Source organism: Echinops telfairi, unplaced genomic scaffold (genome assembly GCF_000313985.2).
Source record: "Echinops telfairi isolate 266 unplaced genomic scaffold, ASM31398v2 ScPeMD7_16;HRSCAF=60, whole genome shotgun sequence".
Taxonomy (NCBI): Eukaryota; Metazoa; Chordata; class Mammalia; order Afrosoricida; family Tenrecidae; genus Echinops; species Echinops telfairi.
This window is the reverse complement of record NW_022103913.1, coordinates 4,041,738-4,068,728: the sequence shown is the minus strand read 5'-3', so window position 1 is coordinate 4,068,728 and position 26,991 is coordinate 4,041,738. Positions and strand designations below refer to the sequence as shown.

General features: G+C 37.2%; 1 protein-coding gene across 5 annotated transcripts in view; it reads right to left on the bottom strand.

Moving 5' to 3' along the window:
* XRN1 (5'-3' exoribonuclease 1) overlaps positions 1-26,991 on the bottom strand; it is a 160,164-nt gene that overhangs the window by 117,734 nt on the left and 15,439 nt on the right. For all 5 annotated transcript variants that reach the window (XM_045287476.1, XM_045287478.1, XM_045287479.1 and 2 more), the window contains exons 2-10: positions 15,367-15,599; positions 10,729-10,826; positions 9,034-9,143; positions 8,833-8,943; positions 7,073-7,155; positions 6,206-6,293; positions 5,952-6,120; positions 5,163-5,230; positions 4,259-4,396 (exon numbers count right to left, since the gene is read on the bottom strand). In XM_045287476.1, the coding sequence (XP_045143411.1) occupies positions 4,259-4,396; positions 5,163-5,230; positions 5,952-6,120; positions 6,206-6,293; positions 7,073-7,155; positions 8,833-8,943; positions 9,034-9,143; positions 10,729-10,826; positions 15,367-15,599 (1,098 nt within the window). The remainder of the gene's footprint in view (positions 1-4,258; positions 4,397-5,162; positions 5,231-5,951; positions 6,121-6,205; positions 6,294-7,072; positions 7,156-8,832; positions 8,944-9,033; positions 9,144-10,728; positions 10,827-15,366; positions 15,600-26,991) is intronic.

Below are 26,991 nucleotides of genomic sequence, written 5' to 3'. Positions count from 1 at the left end.
TATATATATATATATATACACACATGTACACACATACATACATATACATGTAAATACAACAAGGAAGCAAATGGACTTTAAGCCTCTACTTAAATCTTAGCTTTACACAAGAACGTTTGCTCTAATAATGTGGCTATGTATGATACTCACCTTCCCACGATTGCTGAAGACAAAATGGGTGCATAAGCAAATATGGTGATGAAAGCTATTAAACTATTAAAATATATCGTTTCTAGGGTCTTAAGGGCTTGAAGTTAACCAAGCAGCCATCCAGCAGGGAAGCAACAAAGCCCATATGGAAGAAGCACACCAGCCTGCGCAATCATGAGATATCGATGGAAATAGGTATCAGAAGTTCAGAAACAAGCAATCAAATTGACATGAAAGAGTGTAACAAAGTGGAGACCCCAAACCCACCTGTAAGATAATTGGACAGTCCCTCACAAAAGGGGCACATGGTAGGGAAGATATATCCAGGATGCAGCATAGCACTGATGAAACACCTAACTATCTTCTAGTTCTTAACTATTACCTCTCCTTACTATTATGGTCTTAGTTTTACCTCATTAATCTTGTTAGATCTGCATATGTTCATTTGTATAATTAATATCATTAGATTTATGAAATCCAAGATAGATTAACCGTTCAGAAATAGTTGGAAGTAATAACAGAATTGTAGGTGAATGGATACACTGGATAGTGCAAGATACAGCAAAAAACAAACAATATACATAATACAATAATAAGAGTTGCTGGGAGTATGGGGGAGGGAGGAAATAAAGGGGAGCTGACATCAGAGTTCAAGAAGAAAGAAAATCTTTTGAAACTGATGGCGGCAGCAATTGTACAATTATGCCTGCTCTAATTGAATTATGGATTATTATAATATCTGTAAGAGCTCCCAATTTTAAAAAAGTAAATAATACCCGACCAAACAATAACACTTAAGATAAAAAAATGTTTTAAAAAGAAAACATGTATCCACTGTATGTCAGGCACATCTGTACATTTGTTGCCCTCATCATTCTCAAAACATTTGCTTTCTACATGAGCCCTTGGTATCAGCTCATTTTTTCCCCTCCCTCCCTATTCTCCCCTCCCTCATGAACCCTTGATATTTTATGGTTTATTATTGTTTTGTCATATCTTACACTGTCCGATGTCTCCCTTCACCCATTTTTCTGTTGTCCGTCCCCCAGGGAGGAGGTTATATGTAGATCTTTATAATTGGTACCCACTTTCTACTCCACCTTCCTTCCACCCTCTGGTATTGCCATTCTCACCACTGGTCCTGAGAGAACCATTTGTCCTGAATTCTGTGTTTCCGGTTCCTGTCTGTGCTAATTAATGTAAATCCTTTGGTCTGGCCGGATTTGTGGGGTGGGGTTGGAACTGTGGTAGGGAGTGGTGGTTGGGGGGGGGGCATTTAAGAACTGGAGGAAAGTTGTATGCATCGTTGCTACACTGCACCCTGGCTGGATCATCTCCTCCCAGCGACTCTTCTGTAAGGGGATGTCCAGTTGCCTACAGATGGGCTTTGGGTCCCCACTCTGCACTTCCCCTCATTCACAATGATATGATTTTTTGTTCTTTGATGCCTGATATCTGATCCCTTTGATACCTCATGGTCACACAGGCTGGTGTGCTGATTCCATGTGGGCTTTGTTGCTTCTGAGCTAGATGGCCGCTTGTTTACCTTCAATCCTTAAGACCCCAGACACTATATCTTTTGATAGCCGGGCATCATCAGCTTTCTTCACCACATTTGCTTATGCACCCACTTTGTCTTCAGTGATTGTGTTGGGAAGGTGAGCGACGTGAAATGCCAATTTAATAGAACAAAGCGCTCTTGCATTGAGGGAGTGCTTGAGTGGAGGACTGCCCAATGTCCATCTGCTACCTTAATACTAAACCTATAAATATAAGCACATAGATTTCCCCATCATCATATATATATATTCATATGTACATGCCTGTATTTATACCTCTATAGAAGCTCTTTGACTCCTAGTTCTTTCCTCTATTTCCTTTTGCTTTCCTCTTGTCCCAATATTGTGCTCAGCCTTTATTTGGGTTTCAGTGATTCCTCTCAGTTACATTGCCCTTGATCAAACCCTGCCAAGCTTCTTGCACCCTCCTTGCTGCTGATTTTGGATCACTTGCTGTTCCCTTGTCCCTTAGTTTGTCAACATCCTTTTCCCCACCTCCCTCTCTCCCATGTCTCCTCGGAACCATCAGTTGTTTTCTCCTCCAGACTCTTCATCCAGCCCATCTTACCTAGATAGGTCTACAGAGATAAGAATATGCACAAAAAAACAAGACAGCAAGACAAAGTGACAAAACAAAACAAAACAATGATAAAAAATAAATTAAATTTTTTTTAAAAAGAAAGAAAACAGTAGTAATAATATAAAGATAAAAATAAAAAGAAAGAAACCACCACTAATACTTTAAAAACTAGAGAAGAACTTGCTTTTTTGGAATAATCCAGAAATATTTGAGCACAGAGAAAATTCGGGTTGGGTTGAGAGATAGGTCATTGGATTAAGTATCATATTATACCATGATTCAATTCACCATAATCAAGTTTATAATAATCTCTGTCTGATCCTAAAGCTGTTCGAGTCCCTCACCTGTGACTACAGGGATCTGCCAGAGGGCCAATCCAACCAGACATTGCAGATGGATTTTGGGTTCCCACTATCCTCCATAGTCTTCTACAAATTGGATGTTCACAATTTAGGCCCTAATACTTTTCCCTTCATCATATTTAGATTCTATTATTGTCATCTTTGGATCACATGGCTGGTGTGCTTCTTCTGTATGATGCCTCACTTAGATGGCTGCTTATTTAAATACAAGCCTTTAACTTCCCAGACACTATTCCAGTTGACAGCTGGACACCATCTGCTTTCTTCATCACACTTACTGTTGCATCTTCATCTCCAGTGAGCTCATGAAGGTGAGTATTGAGCGGGGCCATGTTATAAGAACTAACTGTTCTTGGATTAGAGCTACAATTACATGGGAGCACAAAATCCATCTGCTTCTCCCCAGGTTAAAGTCTTATTTCCTTTAAGAATAAATAGCAAATTTAGCCCTACTGCTGCCAAATTCCACTAAGGAAGAGCTAAGCCTTAGAACAGTGCTTCTCAACTTTCCTAATGCCACGACCCTTTAATACAGTTCCTCATGTTGTGGTGACCCCCCAACCATAAAATTATTTTTGTTGCTACTTCATAACTGTCATTTTGCTACTGTTATGAATCGGGCAACCCCTGTGAATGGGTTGTTCAACCCCCCAAAGGGGTTGAGAACGCTGCCTTAGAAGGACTACACTAGAGAACACCAACATAGTTGGTCCTCTTATGAGCAAGAATTCTTAGTCATAAACATAAGTAGAAGTAGTTTAGAAAGAGAATCACAGAAAATGCATTTGTTTGACTAGAATACAATAACTATCTATAGACTAAGGAAAATTTTGAAGAGATTTATTTTCCAATCTAATACAAATAAGACATTCCTTGGATCTTAGTAGAGATGTTTTTACAAGGTACTTGTATATTCTACCTGATTCCATTATTCTTTTATTAACCACTTAACATTTACTCAGCCAACTCAACTCACTGCCACCCAGCTGATTTTGAATCACAGTGACCCTAAAGGACAGAGTAAACTCACCCCATTGGTTTTCAAGACTATAAAGATTTACAGGACTAAAAAACCACATTTCTTTCCCTGTAACACTTGCTAGATATTTCTATTAATTATATGCAATCTAGCCAATCCATACAATCTATATATCATTTTATATATAAATCATTTTCAGAGAAAATTGCTGATCTAGTTAAAGTTGTGTATCACATTAAATACCACACATATGTACAGGAAGACACTACCATTGTTTTTAAATAGTATGCTTTAGATCAGATGTTTTTAAAAGATGGCTACTTTTCTAAGATTTGCATTTAAAAATATTTTCTACATTTAATAATAAAATCAAAGAGCAAAAAACAAAACACCAAGTTCTTTTTTCAAGGGTAAAAATCTGAAACTGAATTTTAAAGACCAAGCTTAATTGACACTGCTCAGTTTGGACCTAAAAGAAAAAGAAATAAAAAATTTTTAATGTTCATAGAGAAGATGAAAGTTAAATCAGGCCAACCCCAAAATTCTAAAAAGGAAAATGAAAAATAGGATTATTAGCTTTCTCTTTATAGCTAAAAATAGGAAAGAACACCTAAAAAAGCCTGGACACCTTTGATTTTTTCTTTTCCTTGTAGATCTTGGCTTCTTCTGCTGCAACACCTGCTGCTTCATTAAGGTACTTGTTCCCAACTTTGCTTTCAAACCACTTTAGATCCACAAAAACTTCACTGAAGTGTTCACGATCAAACTGTACAGAAAGGTTTAAAACTCGTTTTAAAAGAACAAAAATAAATAAATAAAGAAAGAAAGAAAGAAAGAATATATTATGTCTAGCAGAACACAAATCAACAGCTTAACAGTGATAACTTCTGGGGCATAGGGATATATTATATTTTTATACACATGAAAAACCAAACCAAATTCATTGCCGTTGGTTCTGGCTCTTGGGCATTTCCTGGATTACAGAATAGGACTGTTCTGCACAGATCATTATCACTCCACGGTTCTATAACATCAAGAGGTATTGTACAATTGCTATAACAAACAATTTCAAAATATTCTCTTCCATCTGAACTCCTTCATATCAGTTCTCCTTTACCTTGTCCCACCCCCACCCCTAACACTGTACCCTCCAGGAACCCTTATTCTACTTGCTGTCTCTGTAGGTTCATCAAATTTGGATTTCATATAACCATGGGATTTTCTTAACTATAATCTTTATGAAGCAATTCACAGGCCTTTCGTTTGAGATACCACTGTGTCTGTTCAAACCACTAACCTCTGTGCAAACCATTTGTGCTGCCCAAGGACCTTCTATTCACAGAAAGACCTCATCTATTACTTTTAAGATAAAAAATTTTAAAAAATAAAGAGTAATGGGTGAAATCATTTATAAAGAGTGAGCAACTGGAACAGAATTGTAAAACCCTTTTTTTTCTATTTTTCTGTAATTGGTTTCTGACCATCTACAGCTACTCTGAAACAGAAAAAAAGTAAAGCTTCCAATTACTTACATCTGATAATTTTATAAGGTATCTCTCAAAGCGAGGTAAGTTGAGATGGCCATTTTCATTGATATAACCTAAAAAGAACAAAATCTAAATTTACATGATTTTTTTCTAAACAATTCTACAAAATTATTTTCATAAAATACTACTAATCAAGGAAACACTCAATTATGGGCTATGTAATTGGCCTTAGTTTCAAAGAAAGCTGTAATGCTAAAACATATAATGTGCAAGCACTGAAGCTAAATAAAACAAATTCTAAGCTCATCCTGCCGCAGACCCAGCAATATTTTTTTACAGTTAATTAAATGTTATAGAACATTCTAGATAATTCAACTTGATATGCTAATTTAAAAAGGACTAATGTACTGGTACTCTGCTGTCTTATGTTTTTTCCTAGTTAGAAATTTACTGTAGCACCTGTTTATCGATTTCATTCTAATTATAAAATCCTCCTTCAAATAAAATATTCTAATGCTTATGTATTAATAAAAATAGAATTTTTGTTCTTAGCTATGAAAGCACCTGAGAGGAGGACCCAACCAACAACTTCTGCTAGTTTTCTTAATGAATTAAAAGCAGAGGTTAGTTAGGTATCAATAAGTGAAGTTGCTTAATTTTGGTCACTTTACTTGCTTGTGAATCATTGCAAATCTCAATCTCAGACCAAAAAATCCTCAAAATTTCTATTCTAGTTGTGCATGCAATAATCAAATAATTTGATAAACATTTTTAAAAAGAAGTCAAGTACTAAGCTAGAGGAGCCTCAAATTAAAATAGTTAAGCTTTTCTTACCCCCAAGTTCTGGCAGGATGGTAATATATGTTCCATAAAGAAGAGGCAGTGCATCATGATTAATATGTAAATGAGGTAGATGAGGAATAAAATCATTGCCAACAAGAAATCCCATCAAAATCCAATCATCTATTATCCTCTCAATATCATATTTAAATGAGATCTTTTCCTATAGCAAACGGGAGGGAAAGAAGCTAAATCTTACAGAAATTTCTACATGTAAATCTTTGCTCCATAGCTATGTTAATACTCACTTTTAATATGGAAAACTCATAATCGATATACTCTCTCATTAAAGACAAGTGTAGGAGGTGAAATGTGGTTTCTTCTGGTGCACATACCCTGTATATTAGTGAGATAATAGCATTCATTATATTTTTAAGGCCCAACTTAAAAAATGTAGCAAACCTTAAAGTAAAAATTATCACTGGAAGATGGCATACAATTTATATCAATATTCTAATGGTAATGTAATTATAAAAATAAAACTAATTAAAAATATTTTTAAAGTAATTGGTTTACATTTTGCCTCCTTTGGAAAAGTGCTCTCAAAATTAAGAAATAATAAATAACATGTATGTGAAGCCAGTGGGATCTGGCTTATTTAAGACTATTCATCAACAGAAAATAGACAACTGGGTAAGCATATATTTTAGTATGCAGTGAAGAAATACCTCACAGTAAGATTTACCACTTCTTCTATATAACTCCCCGGGCTTGATTGATGCTTTAAACTCATATATATCTGGTTCTTAGCCTATACTCCATGTTAATCAATAAATAACATAAACTGAGTGAACTAGATCTACGTTGTAATACAATCAAGATACATGAAAACCAGAAATATACACCAAGTTTTGAAATGATTTTAGAAAGTAGCCTTCTGAATGTTTAAATTTGCTAACTTATAATTTGCATTTATTCAAATAAAATTAAATTTAAAAGTAAACCATATAACATTCTGATTATTGAAAATAATCACAAAAAAATTTATTTGCATTGGGAGAGAAGAGGCAAAGCCAGTGAACCCTAAGTACTAAGACAAAAATCCGTCTCTTATAACTTAACAGCTTAATTTTTGTTTTTATTTCTAACACATATTCAAGTATGAATTACCTTACCTTTGTGTTTTTTTGCCACCAAAACGAACCTCTTCTCTTAAAAGAGAGAAATGAGCCTCATGACTTGTTAATCCAAGCATAATCTGTTGAACATTTTTAAGGAAATGTTTCTATTTTACTATTTTTATAGTATTGAGTCCACAAAGCAATCAAAGGAAAACATTTCTATATAGGGCATAGCATGTTTATTTAAGGACACACACACACACACACACACACACACATTGTGGTCCTGAATTCCTTGGGTGGGAAACATTTCCAGGGAATGGATAGACCCTGTCCACGTCAGTCCTCCCTCTCAGGGCAGCATTCTGGGGAGGAGGACTTCTCTTGTAAGGACTCATGATGCTTATTTTTCTTCAGAAATCACGAAAAAGAAGAGTGAAGACTGAGTTTCTTCAATTGTCTTGTCTCCCCAAGAGGAAGTAAGTGTATTTTAATAATGGGGAAAAAAGATCACCTTAGACTCACACAGCCTTTAACATATCCCTGCTCCTCCTCAGTCCTCTCCATCTTCTTGCCATGGTGAAATGCATGAGTTAGAAATGAGGGACAGCATCTTTTTCATAAAAAAGGATGTAGGACTTTTCTAGAGATCAGAATACTTCCAGTACATGAAAACTCAAAACTAAAAAAGGGTATTTTTAGTTAATTTTCTCACGCCCCATTCTAAATCCCCAAATAAGTCAAATATACTAGTAAAATATATGAAGCAATTGTAGTGTATATTACCCTTTTCTTTTTTTTATAAAAGTGCTTTTATTAAGGGCTCTTACATCTCTTATCATAATCCATACATTCCTCTAATGTGTCAAGGACATTTGCACATATGCCGTCATCATCATTTTCAAGGCATTCTTTTCCCACTTGAGCCCCTGATATCCGCTCCCCATTTCTTCCCCTGCCCTTCCCCGACCACCTATTTCAATCTTTATTAAAATAAAACAACACATTTGTAAGGCAATTAGTATACTACTGGCTATTTATGTATTCACGGATTATTGATAATTTGCTTTGTGTGAGATAATAGCACTATTGTTATGTTATAGAAATTCTTTGTCAGGTAAATATTATAAATATTTATAGATTACATAGCTTAAATGACATATTGCCTGAGTTTTGCTTTAATAATCCAGGGGTGAAGGAACAAGAAGGAATGGATAGTTTGAGACAAGAGTTAAAGATTATTTAAAAATAAAAAGATTATTTATTTATCTTTTTAAAATAATTTTACTGGGGACTCACACAACTCTTACCACAATCCATCCATCCATCCATTGTGTCAAGCACATTTGTACATTTGTTGCCATCATCATTCTCAAAACATTTGCTTTCTCCTTGAGCCCTTGGTATCTGGCTCATTTTTTCCCCCTCCCTCTGGCTCCCCCCTCCCATCATGAAACCTTGATAATTTATAAATTATTATTATTTTGTAGTTAAAGATTATTTTAAGGTTGAGGAAAGGCACAATGAGTTAATTACTCTTATACTAGCCTTTTATTTTTCTTTAAGGTTGACATTTCCCATAATAAAAAATCAAGACAAAAGCAACAATGAAAAAAAAAGGCTAGTAAAATTATTTGGGTCAGTTTCATATCATGTAGTACTAAAAGGAGTGCATTAGCATAAGGAGAAAAAGCAATCATTATTATATTCCAATATCTGTCTCCACAGTTAGCAAGCTTTCTGTAGAAGACCCAGTCTCTCAGATATTAACTTCAATGGCATGAAATTATAATAACAATAAACGTTATACCTACCAAGTCAGCATCTAAACCATAAAGACAGTGCCTGGTGTTGGGATCATGATCTGGCTTTGCTTTCTCAGACCTGATAAATTCCATGATTTTATGCTCTCCTTCTCCGGGTGTCTGAATATAATATTAAAAAAGATGTGGTAATATGCTATGCTTCAGTATATTAAATTTAGAATAACTTTTAAAGATAAATAAATAAATAACCTCATGGCCTGAGAAGTAGATGGTAACACCTTGCCAAGACTTGTCTGTGGAAATCTTCAAGTTTACAAAATACTTTAGATGTTCATGTAACCTGGCCATGAATTCAGTCCCTATAAATAAAAAATTTCCATAAGTTCACCTGAGAGAGACATAAAAATAGTCAGTGACAACACAACATTGGAACTGGATACCCAAGGAAGAAATCGTTATGAGATCTCCAGAGAAGGTAAAAAATTCTCTGGCTTATCCTGAAAATCAAGTAATGTATACCTTTCCCCTACAAATAGAATTTATTTCTAATTTAAATGACTAGCCCTAACTGAAGCCAAGCACAGACAGGGAATGTTGTTACTGTCTCAGGATTTTTCATGAAAGGGTTAAGTTTTAACTCTAGTAAGCCTCAATCTTTACTTCCTGTCTTAGAGATTCAGAAGGTTTTCTTGAAGACAAGCAGCTTGAGTTCTATTAGCATTAGTAACAAGAGCTGTTACTGTGATTACTATTGAATTTATTATAAATCTGGAACATTGTGATCTGTCTGGAATGATTATGCTTTGGAAAAAGCACAGATGGTCAATCGTCAAAGGTCATACAGTCTTAAAGAAAAAACTATTGTGATGGAGTAGATTTACAAAGCAGATGATCAGTTTTAAATTCAACATTCATACATATTTAGTTTCAGTTCATTCATTGCAACCCCCACAATGTAATGTTATTTACACCACTTCTTCTGTTTCTGTTCCTCCTCTTTAACTTTATCCTTGAGTAAATGCTGTCCCTTTGACCTCAACTGGTTTAGTATTTTAAGGTGTCTATACCTCACTCATGTTATTATTCCCATTGCAGAGCTGTCTATTGTTTGGCAGAAAACCATGGGATGAGTCTAGTTCCAGACCTGCACTAAGGGCCATATCCCTCAGGGGTTCCTAATACCAAACTGAGCAGCAAGCCTGAAGTTTTCTAGGATTATGAGTTTTATTCCACAATTTTCTCCCACTTTATCCAGGAAAGGGTCACACAGTCTTAATCACAGTCACAATAAACTGGTAATTAAACTGAGCAATGTGTGACGAGGACAATGATTTAAGGAGAAATTACTGCAGTCAGTGAAGAACTTACGAGAAAATAAGGTCTGAAGATTTTTTTTCCCCAAAGGAAAAAATTATGTTAGACAAAGTTGCTCAGAACTACAGATGTGCTGTTACATATAAAATTAAACTTATAATATTAACTGATAAATTCACGTATCCTTCAAGTTACAGAAATCCTGTCTCTGAAAGTAGTGGGTACTCTGGACCAGGAGAATGGGTTTCTTACCCTACACATGATACGGTAGCTAAATGAACCTGGATTAGTCAGACCTTGCTAAGTCTGTTTTTACATACCAATAAAAAGCAGGAGCACCACGGAATGATCTTATAACTTCCTTCTACATCTGAAACTTCATGTATCTGGGAGAGTGCTCTTATCTAGAGCAGCTCTTTATCAATATCTGTAAATCACTACAATGGGCCTGTCTAAGAGCATTGATGACCACAGTGAGCACACTATCTCACGAAGAGACACAACTATGAAAATTTAGCAATTTTTCAAACCCTAAGGCCAAACAAAGCTCAACAAATAAAAATACACTCAGCAACTGAAATGTCAATTTACATTTTGCAGTGCTCAGAATTTTTTTCTCAGTGAATTTACCTGGTGTAATACAGTTGGAATCAAATCTGGCCTCTGTAGGAAGAGTTTCTCCCTTTTCTATTGCCTTTTTAATTTTGTCTTCTGCTTCCTTTGCTGACCTTAAATGTTAAGGAAAATGCATCTTAAACTTCATGATGAGAAGTAAATATTTCATATACAGTAAATTATTGAAATGCTTTTATAATACAAATTCATTGATTCATTTGGAATCTTAATGGTTAAAAAACATGTATTTTGTAATGATTATTATTGATAAAAATAAACTTCAAAATTGTGCTTTTATTGTATAAAATGGTTTTCATTATTTAAAAAATTTCTCAGATAAGGAATATAGAAATACAATCTTAAAAACAAAATAAAACCCAAATACAACATAGTTATTAGATGAGATCACTGATGATATGGGTGCTATTGCAAAGTATGGTGAAGAAATCAGATGGTGCCTGGATATCAGAAAAAATAGTGTCTGGGATGTTACAGGCTTGGCTTAAAACAAGTAGCGATCAAAGTGAGATGTCAGCCAAGAACACATGTAAGAAGCACAATAGCCTGTGTGATCCAAGGATTAGAAATAATAAAATCCAAGACCAGAGGAGGGAATGAGATTAGAGTTTAAACTCTGAGCACCCAGTTTGCAGAAGGCTATGGATGAGAGTGAAAGTCCAAAATCCATTTGCAAGGTCCATACATGGATTAAATCTTTGATGAATTCTTTCTGACCATTGGCCAGGGATGGTGAATAGTGTTGCTAGCAGATAGAGTATATTGGAAAGTACACTAATGCAGATGTAGTTAAGTTAAAATTTAACACCTTAACATTTGTTCTCCCTTATGACCCATTTTAGATTTGTTCTAGTTTTTATTACTTTCTGCTTTTTGATTGAGGTTTTTCTGTTTTATTTTGTTATTGTTGTTCTCTTTATTTGTTTACTGTATTTATATAAAATCCAGTATAGGTAAGTCTATAGAGATAATAACTGGATTAATAGTCCCTTTCAGCTACGGCAGGGAGGTTTGAGTGAAATGGGGGGCTATTTAATAATGAACACAAGAAAGAAAATGTTCTAATATTGATTGTGGTAGTAATTGCACAACTCTTTTAAGTTGTTTAAATCATTGAAGTATATTATTTCTGAATATATGGGATTAAAACTATTAAAGTTTAAAAATGAAACATAGTTATTAGTTGTTGCTGAGTGGACTATGACTAATGGTGACCTTATGTACAAATTATTAATAAACCTTATCACAGGTATACAACAAATTGATTCTAGGAACACAAGTTCAAGAGTATGGTATTAAAAATTCATTATATATACCGCATTTAATGATATCAAGAGAATTAAGCTGATTTATAAGAATATTACATAAAATAAACCAGTTATCATCCATCCAGTCAAGTCTGATGCATAGCAACCCCATGTCTGTTGGGTTTCCAATGGCTGAATTTTTTGGAAGTAGAGTCGCAGATCTTTCTTCCAAGGTACCTTTGGGTGACCTTGTATGCTAACCTTTTAGTTAGGTGCCTACCACATTAACTGTATGTACCATGCACAGGACTCCTTATAAAATTATAAAACATATCTTTGGCTTTCCTCTTAAAATATAAGCCTAGTAACACTGTCATTAGATGTCAGATTTTTTAAGTGATAAGATTTACAAAACATGAGTTTTAGAATCAGACAGACATAGGTTTGAGTACAGGTGTCTCAGTCTCCATCTGGCTTCTCATAACTTGTTTGTTTTACATGAGTATGACACTAGGGAGCCCTGTTGGCACAGTGGTTATGCATTGGTTGTTAACAGCAAGGACAGCAGTTTGAATTCACCAGTCATTCCTTGGGAAAAAGACAGGCTTTCTACTCCTATAAAGAGTCTCAGAAACTCACAGGGGCAATTCTACACTATAGCATTCTATCCTATAACATCATTTTGAGTTGGAATTGACTGAATGGCAATGAGTTTGGTTTTATTGATTATGACACATTAGGAGCCCTAATGGCACTGTGGGTTAGATGCTAAAGACTATTAACCGCAAGGTTGGCGGTTCAAATTTACCATTCTGTAGAAGAAAAAGGCTGTCTGTTCCTATAAACATTTACAGTCCATGATGCTCTGTATAGGAGCCCCATAGAATAGAGAACGGCCCCTTTGGTTTCCAAGCCTGTAATCTTTACAGGAATAGAAGGTCTCAACTTTCTCTCATGGAGCAACTTGTGGATTTGAAATGCCAACCTTGCAGTTAGCAGCCCAACATAACCCACTGGAAAGGTGAGAAAACTAAAGAGGTTAGAAAGCAGCCCAACATAATATATGACTGGAGAAGTTTGAAAGCTAAAAATAAAATTCTAAGGAGATTAATATTTTAGAATCCACTTATATTTTGTCAGTCAGATACACCCATTAAAGTTTAAAAGGTGAACCTTGCATAGAAACAAACATACCATGGGGCGTTTGTGTGTGTATGCACGTGAACATATGCATATATGCATGTTCACATGCTCACATTTATTTCAGCAGTGGCAGAGAATATCTGAGAGAGAGATGCTGAGGGGCATGGTATAGTCTATTTGTTTTTCCTAGAACATAATTCGCAGGTACATTGGAGTACCAGAGCTAACAAATGCAGTGGTGCCTTCTGAACTGCTGAATTATAGCTAAAGATATATATATATACATATTCTTGGAGCCAAAAGTCTGGGCCCGTGTTTCTCAACCTTCCTAATGCCGTGACCCTTTAATACAGCTCCTCAGATTGTGGTGACCCCCAACCATTATTTCCATTGCTATTTCATAAGTGTAATTTTGTTACTGTTATGAATCATAATTTAAATATCTGATATGCAGGATGTATTTTTTGTTACAAATTGAACATAATTAAAGCATAGTGATTAATCACAAAAACAATATGTAATTATATATTGTGAAATATTTATATCTGATTACAAATACATGAAATTTTGTCTTGAGCATGGTGTAGCATGGGTATCAGTTTTCATGCCAGATACTCGTATGTGGGCGTATCTGCATGTGGGCAGACCTCCCTGGAGATGGATAGAAGGAACTGTTCCTAAGACCATCAGAAATATGTGTTTGCCAATGGTCTTAGGCGACCCCTGTGAAAGAGTCGTTCAACCCCCAAAGGGGTCGCAACCCACAGGTTGAGAACCTTTGGGCTAGGCAGTGGCTTCTTGAACCTTTAATCATAACTAATGCAATAATTTCCTGGAACTAAGTGTTCTGGTGGGAGTCCCTGAACTCTTCACCTTTCTGAATGGGGTAATAGTAATCCCAATTGTTGTGATGTTCTCCTGGAAGTCATTCCTGAAGGTCCACCCTTCAGCTTGCTCATTTGAATCCTACAGTAATTTGTGTAAGTACCACGTACCCTATATTGTATCCCTTTCTGCTTAAAAATAGCTACGAGAATGATTTCTGGTACCTGTAACTGCACCCTGACATTACATTTTCTAGCCCTCTTGTGCCCAATAAGTTTAACAAATATGAGTCTGGTAAACATAATATTGAGGGTCTAACTTCTAGAAATCCATATTAAGAAACTCTGGTGGTTTGAGAATCAAAAGTTTTAATATATGATTACTGCGTACAAGGATTTCACACTTTCCAAAATTCTCAGTATCTTTTCTTTTTTGGCATTTAAACTCAACAATCAAACTCACTGCCATCAGGTTAATTCCAACTCACAGTGGCCCAAGAGTGCAGGGAAGAACTGCCCTGTGGGTTTCAATACAACTCTTTACAGGTGCAGGAAACATGGTCATTCTCCTGCGAAGTGGCTAGCGGCCCAATGGGTAATCAATACTGGTGACCCTTGACATCTAAATCAGTCTTTTTTGTACCATTCTCTTTCTATATCATTGCTAGCCTTCTTCAAGTAATTTTCCCAAGTTCTTCCTTGACAAGTACCACATTCAACTCACAGGTGCCCCTTCCACTCTTTAACCTGCTATTATGCAAAAAGGATTTATAATGTAAATGCCCCATCAAATACTCTGGACTAAGAATTTCGTGCTTTCAATTCTAACTTTAACTCTACCTCTGCTATTCATGCACCAGAACACAGCCTGTTCTCACTGTTAGAAATATTCAACACATTCAGAATTTTGAGCTTCAAATCCTCTGTGTCTATAACTTCTCTTCATGAGTCCTCCTCCTACTTAGTTAATTTACATAGTGGTGGCCTTACTCACCTCTCTTCTCTCAGCTCACATTTTGATTTCTGCCCAAAGTCAGCATTTGGCACAAAGCCAAACTATTCAATAAATCTTTGTTGGGTTAAATAAAATGCCAACACTGATCTTATAAAAGTAGCTTGATCTTAGTTACCTTTGTAGTTCCCGGTTTAAGGCAGAACCCTATGAAAACTGTGTTCTTCGACCATTTAAAATTACCAATGAGAAGTTTGAAACATCTGTGACAGAAACTAATAGAATGATTTTATATAACTCAACATATGCTTTAAGAAATGGCACTTCACCTAATTTTTAGACTCATTTATTTGATCAAAGCAGAAAACGAACATGTACAGAAGATATTTTGTATTAAGTTAATTACTTTAACAATAATAGAGTTTATGAAACTTAATAGTATTCTAAAATAAACCATAAATAAATTTACCTGAAACGTCTCCCACGCTGCTGGTTCATTTTTGCCCGGGGAGCCACACCATCAACAGCCATAAAGAACACTTTTCTAGGCTTAATTATGCGAAACAAAACCTCCAAGTAGTGAAAAATATCCGTAAAGATTTTATCATCTGAGATTCTGAAGTGCACATCATCATCATTAGGGTGGGAGCACTGATGTATAATTCCATTCATATCCAGGTACAAGTTGTCAAATTCAGGAATCTAAAAACAAAGAAAAATGTATAAGGCCACTCATTTTAATTAACCAAGGATCTCTTGTATCTTAGTAGCAGGGAAAAGTGATTATTTAATAATAAATGGCAGTAAAAGGGCATTGTGATTCTTTTAAAAAAGAGAAAAAACAAACAGGAAGAATTGATAATAGGGAGACAGATTATGTGGTTTGATCAAATTTACTGTCAAGAAATTATTTACTTTTTTACAATAAAAAAACCAGGAAAGCATGAACTACTTGACACATTTGGTTAATATTTCTATGAAAGGCTGTTTGTATATAGCTATTGAAAGATTTTATAAGTGACTTATGAATCACTGAATCTAGTTTTGATTTACTTATGTTAATTTTTAAAACTTAGAATATACAAAGTAATTTAGAAATCAGTAGAAACGAATTTCTATTAAAAAAAAAAAAAGCCAAAGAAGCTCTAACCCTTGCCTAAGAAGTGTTTTGTTGTTGCTGTTAGGTGCCATCAAGTCTATTTCAACTACCAGGGACCTTGTGTGAGGACAGAGAACTGCCCTCAGGGCTGGTGTAGTCTTTAAGGGCAAAGATCACTGCAGAGAGGACTTGAGTCATTAACATTTTGATCTCAAGTGCACTAAAAATCTTAATGGGTCTGGCTCTGATTTCAAACTTTTTCGTCTATTTAAATATTGTGAGAAAGTAAAGGGAAAGCTACTAAAACAAATGGCATTTGTTTTTTATTCACAAAGAACTGAAATAGACACAATTTAATAGTTATAATAATATCTAAATTAGGGATTTTAAAGTTTATTTTACACAATAAAGAAAATTACTTTGACATTTTCAAACACAAAAAATAACATGTTTTCTTCAGTTGAATCTATGAAAATCACCTCTGAAACAATTCAACTTTAATAATTCATGTAGGTAGCCCTATATTTTCTCATTGATTCAGAAAATACCATGGCCTTTGAATCAATGTATACCATAAAAATATATTTATAAGATACCCATATATATATAGTAGTATAAAATGTTCTGTGCAAACATTTAAAAATTTCTTACTAGCTAAGAGGTTCACTAAATAACATTTATGATCATTTAATTGTTAATATTCGCTTTAAGCTTCAAGAAATCTGAAAACATCACTAAAAACCACAATGTGTATTTTTTCGAGGAAGAGGTACTTTACCTAATTATTTAAAATTTCCCAAGGAGACTAACCATCCAATAATAACCAAGAAAATTATAAAAAATAAGAGTCATGAAAAAACAAATTGCTCATGAACCCCTCAAGGAATACAAAAAATAGATTTTGGGCCCAGGGTGTGGAACCCCATCAGACTCGATCAGAAAACATTCATAAAGGTCAACAAACAAACCTGGAACTATTTACAGGCTTTTCTTTATTGTTGTTGTTGTTTGTGTTTTCTTTTGCTTTGTTTTGTTATTGTGCTTTTTATTGTTTTTTCATAAGATAGGTGGGATAAACAATACAGAGGAGAAAACAATGGGACCAATGGTTCCAGGGGGACTTGGGAGGGGTGGGGTGAGGGAAAAGAACGGGGGTGCCAACAAACCCAGGGACAAAGGAACAAGTGATCTAAAATCAATGGCAAGGAGGGCATAGGATGCCTGGTAGCGCTTGATCAAGTGCAATATAGACAAGAGGAATTACCGAAACCTGAATTAAGGCCAAACATGATAGTGGGTCAAGAGGAAAGTAGAAATAGAGGAAAGAACTAAGAGGCAAAGGACATTTACAGAGGTTTATGACTACCTAAAAATGTATTTTCTAAATTTTTGTAGTAAATAAGAGTTAAAAGAGACCAAAAAAGGCAAAATTTGGAGTAATGCTAGAATATTATGACAGCTAAGAACAAATGAGAAAATTTCAAAAACTGGCTTAGAAAATGCAAAACAATTAGAAAAATAAAAACAAACATCTCCCTGGTCATTTTGAGTCTGATGCTAATCTCTAATATAGTTCCTTAGAAAGCACTGAAGGAAATTCCTTTTATGTTGATAATTTGTGTCCATCATATTTGAAAGTTAGTTTGGGTAAATATAAAATCTTTAGTTCACTTTCTTTTCTTTAATCTCTTAAATATGTTATTCTACGTATTTCTGAAATCTGTCATTTAGTCAATTTTGAATCATAGAGACCCTATAAGACAGAGTAGAACTACCCCTGTGGGGTTGTGAGGCTGTAAATCTTTACAGCTGCAGAAAGCATCTTCTTTTTCCTATGGAGCAGCTGGTGGGCTTGAACTGCTGATCTTGCAGTTCGCAACTCACTGTTTAACTCAATAGACCACTAAAGCTACTTTCACTTTCATGCAGGGCCACTAGAACTACTTTCACTTTCATCCAGGGCCACTAGAGCTACTTTCACTTTCATCCAGGGCCACTAGAGCTACTTCAAGTTTCTTCCAGTCATAGTTAAACATTGTGATGGGAATGTTTTTTTTTCTTATAAGTGATGCTCTTTTCTTCTGGATATTCAACATTTCTTTCTTTCTTTATTTTTTTTCCAGTTTCTTTAAAATCCAATAAATTTTACTAGAATATCTTAGTGTGGTTGGGCACAATCGGTACTGTCAGGTACATGATGTTAAAAATGGCATGGCGGCAGCCTCTGATCTCGACTTTTTGTGGGTATAGAAGAGAATCACCATCAACATGAGGTAAACATCAGACATGCCTTCATCCTCTAACTCTCTCACCAATTCAGACTGTTTGGGCCGGGTCCGGACCATGTAGCTGCTTCCCCCAGCTCTCCCGAAAGATAGCCTGCTGGACTGTGCGACCCCTACCCGCTGCCTCTCAAGGCCAGAGCTGGACTGTGCAGTCCCCGCCTCCAGTGGTCCAAGGAGCTTATCTCTCTGGGCCGGGTCTGTACAGTCCCTTCCCTGAGTGTTCCAGGACGATTTACTCACAGACCACATCCTGACTCAGACCTGCAACTGCAGCACAGAAGGCTCTCCTTCCCCTTACCAGTGCATACGTCCTTGGCTCAAGCCCTGTCTATGTCCCACTGCCTCACTGCCAGATATGATTGTCCTGACCTATCTCGTTGGGTCTAGGAACCCACCTGGAGGCTCAAGGGAGTTCTTTCCCTGCCTCAATAAAATCTTTCTCAACTTCACATTTCTGTCTAAATTCTATCTCTGTTCCACTCCTCCATCTCCAACCTCTTGTCTTGGTGTTGAAAGACCCGGGATCGACACGGGACCTCTGTGCTGCCCCGGCCTTCCTCTGGCTGGTGTGCAGCCCCGTCCACCATTTTCAACCTCTCACAGACTAAGAGACCTCCTGAATCATTGACTGCTTCTCTGCAGGGTTTAAAAATTCATTGCACTGGCCACCCAGAACTCATATACAATAGGTTTTATTAGGGAAGTGAACAGATTACAATTCAGGATCAGAAATGTACAGCCATGACCGACTGCAGGCCTCATGCTGGACCAAAACCTTTCAGTCACACTGCTTGGGCAATATTACAAAGCTTTTTCAGAGCTGAAAACAAATGCCCAAAGGGAATGCTACTTCACCATATACTTCAGAATGAAGGCACAGGTCTACATCCTTGGTCAGCAAGTGTAGCGTCCCTGCAGAAGGTATCCCTCTGGGAAATGAGTTTTACTCATGCTTAGGTCTGAAAACCCACCCGTGTCTCATGCTTCAGCTTTTGGTTTTGCTGCTACCACTGCCCTTTGCTCTTTTCTGTTCCACAGCTCTATCTTCTAGATTCAGATGGTTCAGTGTACAGAGACCTTGAGGAACAAAGAAAGTGCTCCACTCTTACTCTTCTTTATGGATGGTAGTGAGAGCCCCTGTCCCTCCTCTGAGAAGGCTCATTTTATACCCAGTAGGATCCCTCTTGGAGTAGTGGTTACAGGTTGGGCTGTGATCCTCAAGGTACACAGTTCAAAACCATCAGTGGCTCCTTGGGAAAAAGACAGGGCTTTCTATTCCCTTAAGTTGTTACAGTCTGAGAAACTCAAAGCGGCAAGTCTACCCTATCCTGTTGGGTCGCTATGAATCTGTAACGACATGATGGCAAAGAGTTTGATTATTTTGGAAGATGACAAAGTTGACCAATCCCCTAGTTTTTACAATCAAAATGAATTCTGCCCAAAAGTCCTTTTCCTATCTCCTTTAATCTAGACTGATCAGGAAGAGAGAAAACATACCAAATCTATATGTTCTGACTCAGTCTTTCGGTGGGAGTTACAGACACTATGGGGTGAAAGACCCTATCAAGTAAATCACTGCACCACATGATGAATCCTTATATCGTTTTATTCTTATTTTTAAAACCTTTTTATTGTAAATTAGGGTAAGCTTTGATAGAAATCATAGTTTTGCATTAAAAAATTCAATCACATTTAGATTCAACTTATCCATTGCAACTCTTTATCACACTTCTACCTCATGTTTCTTGTTTGCATTCCACCTTTCCCCCTAACCCTTTACACTTTAAACTCTTTAAACTTTGCCTTTGGGTAAATGCTGCCCTTTTGATCTTTAATGGCTATTATACAGATCCAGATCCAGACCTGAAAGGTAAGGACCTTCGTGGTAGGGAGTCCCTCCATTCTCTATCTGACCAATAAGCCTGGTCTCTTTCATCCTTTTGGATTTTGTTCCATATTTTTCTCCTATCCTATCCAAATCCAAGCTTTTGTTTGTAAAATGATACTTTCAGAGCAGTTGGTAGAAGCCGGGGACCATCTATTTCTTCTGGTCTCAGGATTGTGGAGACTGATATTCGTGTGATCTATTAGTCTACTGGACTAATTGTTTCTGTGGTCTTTTGATTTTTATCACTCTTCTTTCATCTAGACAAGGAAAGACCAATAGTTTTACCCTAGATGACTGCTCATGAACTTTGTAACATCAATCACTACTAACACAAATAGGATCTAGAACACCGTCTTTGTGAAAGATACTGTGCCAACTAGCTTTACGATGTCCCACCTGACTTCCCAACAACTCATTCCCTCCAAGTGTTTTCTTACATCTTGTGGGGGGAAGTCAGACACTTGCTGCGAGACTGCTGTCTCATCCCACAGCAGGGCTGGGCCTACTCCCTGCTGCTGGAGACAATGGATTACCTCTCTCTGGAGCCAAAGGCCATTAGTTTGATTCCTGTGGGCGGAGTTCACACCCAACTGATAATGGTTCCTATGAAGACCTAAAATCAAGTTAAGCTGTTACCAGAAATCTAGGATCCGCCTATCTTGCCGCATGTACACCCCCAATCCCTTCTCCTTCTGTAGTGCATATGTCCCTAGATCACCTCCTCCCATCACTGTAATACCTGTAGCACAACCCTTTCCTGTGACGTATGTCTTCACCTGTAATGTGGGGGCTTGCACGTCCCCAATGTCCCGAGAGAGTATAAAAGCTTGGGGAGCATTAAAGTTCACGCTCACTCCCTCCATGTGAACCACCAAGCAGGGCTGAGGTGAGCATGCTATCATAATATGTGTCTGACTCCATTTATTTCTATATATCTCTTTTATCTCTCATGCTCTCTATAACTTTACTATAATATTTACTTATTATCGCTGTACAATTGCGCCTACCAAACCCGTAGTGATTGTGCTAGGAGCTGGCTTCTTCTGGCAACGTCTAAGACCTCTTCATAACTGTTTGCCCTGCACGCTCCATCATTCAGTCCATGGTAAAAGCTCTTTGTTAAAATAAGGCTTTAAAATTCTCCATCCAGATAAATCAAGTAAAAAGACTGGTTAATTATTGGATCTGGGTTATATAGGCTGGAAAGGATAAATTTTTGTGCTTTGGTTGGAAACAGTAATAATCTCTCTCCCATTTATTTACATTCTAACAAGTTTCATCTACATTTCTAAGCCATCTACCAAAATACAAAAATAAAAACAGGCAACAATAAATGAATCAAGGGAAAACAGAAACCCTTAGGTGATGACACAGCTTGTTTTCTTTTCAAGCTGTTTAAGGACCAAATGTATTTATCCTTTCTTCCAGTGATGTGCATTTAAGTTGTTCCCATCTCTTTGCTATTCTAAATAGTGCTATGATGTATAAAAGAGTGCATATCTGTATGCTGATACTTATTTCTCCAGAATATACACCAAGTAGAGGGATTTCTGGGTCATATGAGATTTCTAGTAGCAATCTTGTAAGGAAAGTCGATAACACTTTCCACAGTGGTTGAACCATTTTACAGTCTGACACAGTGTATGAGGGTTCCAGTCTCTCCACAACCTTACCAGTACTTGTTGGCAACTTTTTAAAAAAACAAACTTTGCTATTAATGGTTGGGTGACGTGGCATCTGTTTGTTGTTTTGAGTTGTCTCTCTGGAATGGCTAATGATCCCAAATATTTCTTCATGTTTGTTGGCTGCCTGAATGTCTTCTTTGATGAGACATTTGCATGTCCTCTGCCCAGTTTTTAATTGGATTGCTTTTCTCTTTTCTTGTTGAGGTATTACATTTTTCTATAAACAGTATATAGTCTTTTGTCTCATATGTCATTTTGGCCCCCACTCACCCCTGGTTAATGGTTCTCGGTCTGTGGGTTTTGTTTTTACTCTTTTGGTGAATTTCCTTGACACACAAACATGTTCAAATTATAGGAGGTCTCAGAGATCTATCTTGTCTTTAGCTCGACTTGTCCTAAACTGTGCTACACAAACACTGACCAGAGAACTGTGGACTCCCTCCCATCCTCTAGTGCGCCTACCAGGATACAGGTGGTGAGCACCTAAGAACACACAAATATAGAATTGTCAATTAAATAAATATAACAGCACCACAATGTCTTGGATATGAGAAATAAGACAAACTGGCACTAATAAGTAAATGAAATAGGAAACCAGGAAATATTCCCAAGGGAAAAAATGGCATTAGAACTACTTGATAAGTCAAAAGAGCCGGACTTCTGGGAAGATGGCGACAGAGTAACACATACCACAGGGACTCCGCAGAAATCAACCCAGAAAAGTTACTAAGAGGGCAATTCAACACTGCTGGATCACAGGAGGAGCATCATAAAGATAAGTAGGCACAGAGCCACAAGGTTTTGAGGGGCTGGGGGCTTTTGGCTTACCACAGTAGAGGCCGGCTAGGGTTTGACCTTAACCCCACCACTGTCTCGGCTGAAGCAGGGACCATTTAGACACAGCACAGGGGCTTTATGTCAACACAGCCACAGCTTGCCGCTGCCTGCCTCGGGGCAGGGATTAAACCGTTGTAGCCCCATGGGCAGGGATTAAGGTTCAGCTACATTGTTACTCTGGTTTCCCTCTCTTCTCTCTATCCATTCTACCATCTCAGCCAGCTTAGTTTTTTATTTTTTTCCTCCTCTTTGTCACTTCCCTGTTCTCTCACACACCACTGCTGACCTCCATACCACTGGCCTTAACCTAGGGGATTTACAGCTTCCCCACACCTAGTTAGGTGAGCTCCATCCTGCGAAGCTAGCCCAGCAAACCTCCACCAGGGGATACTCTGCCCAACTTCTTACCAGGGAATTCCTGCCTGTGTGGTTGGGGAGCAACTATTTTTCCTTTGTAGGTCCACGTGATTGAAGGAACTTCCTCCCACCTTCCTAAAGTGCCTCATACGGCCTACGGTGGATAGACCAACACTCACAAACGTTCCAAGCTGCTGCAGGAACCTCTGCCCAACCTCTGCAGTGATCTATCTGGCCAAGGAAATTCTGCCCACCATTCATGGTGTTCTACACCAAAGCAGGCAACCCACCAGCCTTATGGGGAATTCCCTGAGAGGGAAGCCACATGAAGATAAAGTTATAGGCCAATTCCATAGTGAAATTAGCTGTAGGCAGTATGAAGAAGCATTTCTACAAGTCTCCCTGAGAGATCCAGTGCTCTTCAACTCCGTGGAAAATGGTGCCTGGCTTCTCTAAAACAATGCAACACAAACAGCCAGCAGCCCCAACAACCTCAACAACAACAAAAAAAAAAACAGGAGAAAAAAGAGACGATGGCAGAAGATGTCCTGAACATAATGACGTGCATAGAAGAAGCAGGCATTGATCTGCCACAGAAAGAAATTTTCAGAATGCTGCTTGTTGTAATGCAGGATATGAGGGAAATAATAGAGAAAAAGGATGAAATGATAGAAGAGATAAAGTCCATACAACAAAGGTAAATACAAGAGCTTAGGGAGGAGATAACAAAAACCAATGGAAGACACACAGACCTCGAGAATCGATTGCAGGAAGCAGAGAACTGCACCAGTGACTTGGAGGACAGCCAAGCAGACTTTAACAAACGTGAACAAAAATCTAATAATATCATCAGAGAAGCTAAAGACAACCTAAGAGCTAAGCCTGATGCTATGAAGATGAACAACATTAGAATTATTGGCTTATTGGAGGAAGACACAACAAAGAAGTAATCTGCAACAATAGTAAGAGAATTCTTGGAGGAAAACATCCCCAGCTTAATGAATGAAAACCAAGCATATTGAGGAGACTGAAAGAACTCCAGCTAGGCTGAATTCCAAGAAGTCACCAAGGCACATAATTGCCAAACTACCCAACTTTGAGGAAAAGGAGAAAATCATGAGAGCAGTTAGGGAAAAACAAGCAATCACATATAAAGGTTCCCAAATAAGAATATGCTCAGAAGTATCAGCAGAAACTATGAATAAGAGGAGAGAGTGGAGTAACATATTCCAAAAGTTGAAGGACAATAACGCAAACCCAAGAATACTCTACCAAGCCAAATTATTGATCAAGATAGATGGAGAGGTAAGAGTCTTCCCAAACAAGGAAAAACTCAAAGAATATGTTAGAAGAAACCTAGCCCTACAAAAGATCCTTGCTGACCCAATATGGACAGAAGAACAACACTCACCAAGCAAATTAGAGACCGCATCATAAAACAACCTCACCCAGAAGGCAACAAAGAGAAAACAGACCCCAAGATAGCATTACTTAAGAATGGAAAGAAGTCAAGAATAATTCACACACGCACACATGCACAACACACTAATAAGAAAGGAAGGTAGGAAAACACCCAACACAAAAGGTATAAGATGACATCACAGATTCTGCAGATGGAGATAGTCACCCTGAATATCAATGGCCTGAACTCAGGCATTAAAAGACTGAGGCTAGCAGACTGGCTCAGAAAACTCAATCCATCAATCTGCTGCCTAAAGGAGACACATCTCAATTTACAGACAAAAATAGGCTGAGAATCAAAGCCTTTCTGGAGAAAGGCACACCAAGCAAACAGCAATTCAAAAAAAGCAGGGGTTGCAATCCTAAACTCAGATAAAATTGACCTCAGAGTACAAACCACAAAAAGAGATAATGAGGGACACTATATAATGCTCAAATAAAGGGAGACAAAGAACCACTAAGCATTGTAAACATATATTCCCCGAATAAGAGACCCACTGAATACGTCAACCAAACACTCCAAAAGATGAAAAAAAGAAATCATAGCCTCAACAATTATAGTGGATGACTTCAAAACACCACTCTCTGAGAAAGATATGTCACAGGGAAAGAAAGTCAACAAGGATGTTAGAAATCTAAATATTACAATTAGACCATTTGACCTGATATTTACAGAGCTTTACATCAAAATACAAAAAATTCACATTCTTTTCAAGCCCGCATGGCACATATTTGAAGATAGACCACATGCTGGGGCATAAGGTGAATGTACTTAAATTTAAGCACATTGATATCATACAGACCTCTCTCTCTGACCACTGTGCCATAAGGTTGGAAATCAACAAAAGGAAGATGAAGAAAACAAGAGCAAACAATTTGAGGACGAGTAACTCTATTGCAACAGGAGTGCGTACTGGCACAGATCAGACATGATATTAGGAAATTTATAGAAACAAATGAGAATGAGAATATGACGTATCAACACTTAAGGGATGCAGCAAGGCAGTTATCAGAGGAAGTTTCATAGCAATACATGCACACCTGGAAAAGGAAGAGACTCATGGTTGATATGCTGGCAAACACTTTACAACAACTAGAGTAGAGTCAGCAGTACAATCCAACTAATAGCAAACAGAAATAATAAAAATCAAGGCTGAGATTCAGGAGAGAGAAAATAAGAAAACTACGAAAAAAATTAATGCTGCTAAAAGTTGGTTCTTTGAAAGAATAAACAGAATCAGCAGACCGCTGGAAAACCTAACCAAAGAAAGGAGAGAAGAAATTTCATAGCAAGAATGAGGGATAGAAGAGGGGACATTACAAGAGACCCTAAAGAAATCAAAAGGATAATTACACAGTACTACGAAGGATTGTACTCCAATGAATTCAACAACTTGGAACACATGGACAAATCCTTGGAAATACAATCCTAGACTATCCCAAAAGGACGTCAAGAATCTCAATAGACCCATACCAATAGAAGAAATAGACAAGGTTATCAAGGGATTACCAACAAAAAAATCCCCTGGACCAGATGGCTTCATAGGAGAATACTACCAAGCACTTAAGGAAGAACTAAGCTCAAATCCTACACAAAATCTTCCAGAACATAGAAAAAGATGGCAAACTCCCAAACTCCTTCAATAAAGCTAATATAACTCTGATTCTGAAACCGGGTAGAGATCCCACAAGAATCGAGAACTACAGACAAATATCCCTAATACACATGGATGCAAAAATCCTTAACAAAATACTGGCCAATAGATTACAAAAGTATATAAAAGAAATAATTCACCATGACAAAGTGGGATTCATACCAGGGATGCAGGGATGTGTTTAACATACGAAAGACCATTATCATCATTCTCCACATTGATGTGAAAAACTATAAGAACCACATGATAAAACCGATAGATGTGGCATTAGACAACATCCAACACCAATTCCAGTTTAAGACACTCAAGAAGATCGGAATGGAAGGAAAATTCCTCAAGACAATAGAAGCTATATATGAAAAACCAACAGCCAACGTGGTAGTCAATGGAGAAAAGGCTAACACAATCCCACTGAAAAAGGGGACCAGACAAGGATGCCCCTTCTCGCCACTTTGGTTTAGTATTGTACTGGAGGTTGTAGCTAACAGCATAAGGCAAAGAAAAGACATCTGGGGAAGGAAGAGGTGAAACTATCATTATTTGCTGATGATATAATTTTATATATGGAAAATCCCAAAATCTCCACACTGGAAGCAATAGAGGAGTATGTCAGAGTAGCAGGATAAAAGATCAACAAACAGAAGTCCATCGGACTGTTATACACATCGGATAAGACCACAGAAGAGGAGATCAAAAAGGTGGTACCCTTCACAATAGTCAAGCACAAATTGAAATATCTAGGGATATACCTGAGTAAAAGAACAAAAGATCTATATGGGGAAAACTACAGAACACTATTACAAGAAACCAAGAATGACCTCAAAAAA